Consider the following 1,314-nt stretch of genomic DNA (forward strand, 5'->3'; position numbering starts at 1 on the left):
CTAGTGCTTGGTGCAATCAGCTGGCAGGAAGGACACTTTCTTGGCCTTAAGGTCATACCCGACCAAGAAGTTTATCTGAGCAATGTTCCCAAAGATGGGCAAACCATCAGATGGTTTCATGGTGAAGCAAACCAAATCATCATAGATTCTAGCAAACGTATTGATTGGCTTCAACTTCACATCAGCACCAGTAAAATGAGCCGTGATAATTGGGACATCAATGTCATCTTTAGACCTGAAACAAAGACTAACAACACCCCTCGGGTCAGGAACACGTTCAGCATCAGTAGCTTTCTCTACGGCTGATATCAAATCATTATGAAAATCCTGTGGAAGAAGGGTAAGAGTTGTCCCTGAGTCAATAATGATGTTACCCTTATTACTAGCAAGAGCCTTAGAAGAAGCCTTATAGGCAAACCTCTCGTTCCCAACACTAATGCCCTCTAGAGTAACGTAATAGTATGTGGAAGGATCTTTTGCAACCAAGGGTGTTGAAACCACACCATTGCCAGAAACCAAGCCATTGTTACCAAAATTAATCTTGCTTGTAAAATTTGAATTTTCTAAGGGAACTAAACAATAAGAAAATTTTCCACCTTTACACTTGTTCATTTGAGAGACTAGAGAAAGAGGGCCACCTCCTAGGCCAATTATTCCTGACACTGCCTTACCAAAGGTACCACCGTTATTGTGCCCGCAGCCAAATACAATCTTCGGTAATGTGACCTGATGGCTAGTAGTCGAGCCAATGGTTAAGGTTTCGACGCCAAGATCACCATTAGTGAATGATTGGTCTCCATATGAATAACTATACTGGCAGTTGTTTCGGTCAGTGCCACAAGAGGCAGTGTTTAATGCCTCACAAAGACATGAATTGCAGGACACGTTACAATATGTTGAAGATTGCTGAGGATCAAAGAGAGGAAGGTCTTGCTTATAACATTTTTCACATGGCTCACATTGTGTCCATATTAGATCACTGCCTGTATCTGCAATGCCAAGCACCTCAAGTGCAGGGGTTCCAAGGGAAATCTTCATGAGGTATTCTCCGTCATTAGCTATTATGTTTGATTGGATTGATGAACTATTGGATTGTAAGCTTAGCTTGAAACGATTAGCCCGTGAAATGGAACGGGCAAAAGAATTATACAAGCGATCAAAGGTGGTGTGAGACGAATTGTAAGATGGAGATAGTGCTGAATCACGTTGTATGAGATCAACAGTGAAACCACATTTAGTAGCACCTGTCAATGACAGTAAAATTATTACTGATAAAGTAGAGAAGAATGTGTTTAATCTCAAAGCAGCAGCCAT

General features: G+C 41.3%; 1 protein-coding gene across 1 annotated transcript; it reads right to left on the minus strand.

Annotated features, from left to right (window-relative positions):
• On the minus strand, positions 1-1,314 carry LOC142611427 (aspartic proteinase CDR1-like). The gene has a single exon (XM_075783548.1). The coding sequence runs from the start codon at positions 1,312-1,314 to the stop codon at positions 1-3; it is 1,314 nt and encodes a 437-aa protein (XP_075639663.1).

This window comes from Castanea sativa, chromosome 1 (genome assembly GCF_040712315.1).
Source record: "Castanea sativa cultivar Marrone di Chiusa Pesio chromosome 1, ASM4071231v1".
NCBI classification, from domain to species: Eukaryota; Viridiplantae; Streptophyta; class Magnoliopsida; order Fagales; family Fagaceae; genus Castanea; species Castanea sativa.

Excerpts from the sequence above, each read along its gene's own strand:
- LOC142611427 (XM_075783548.1), bottom strand. The coding sequence starts at position 1,314 with ATGGCTGCTGCTTTGAGATTAAACACATTCTTCTCTACTTTATCAGTA.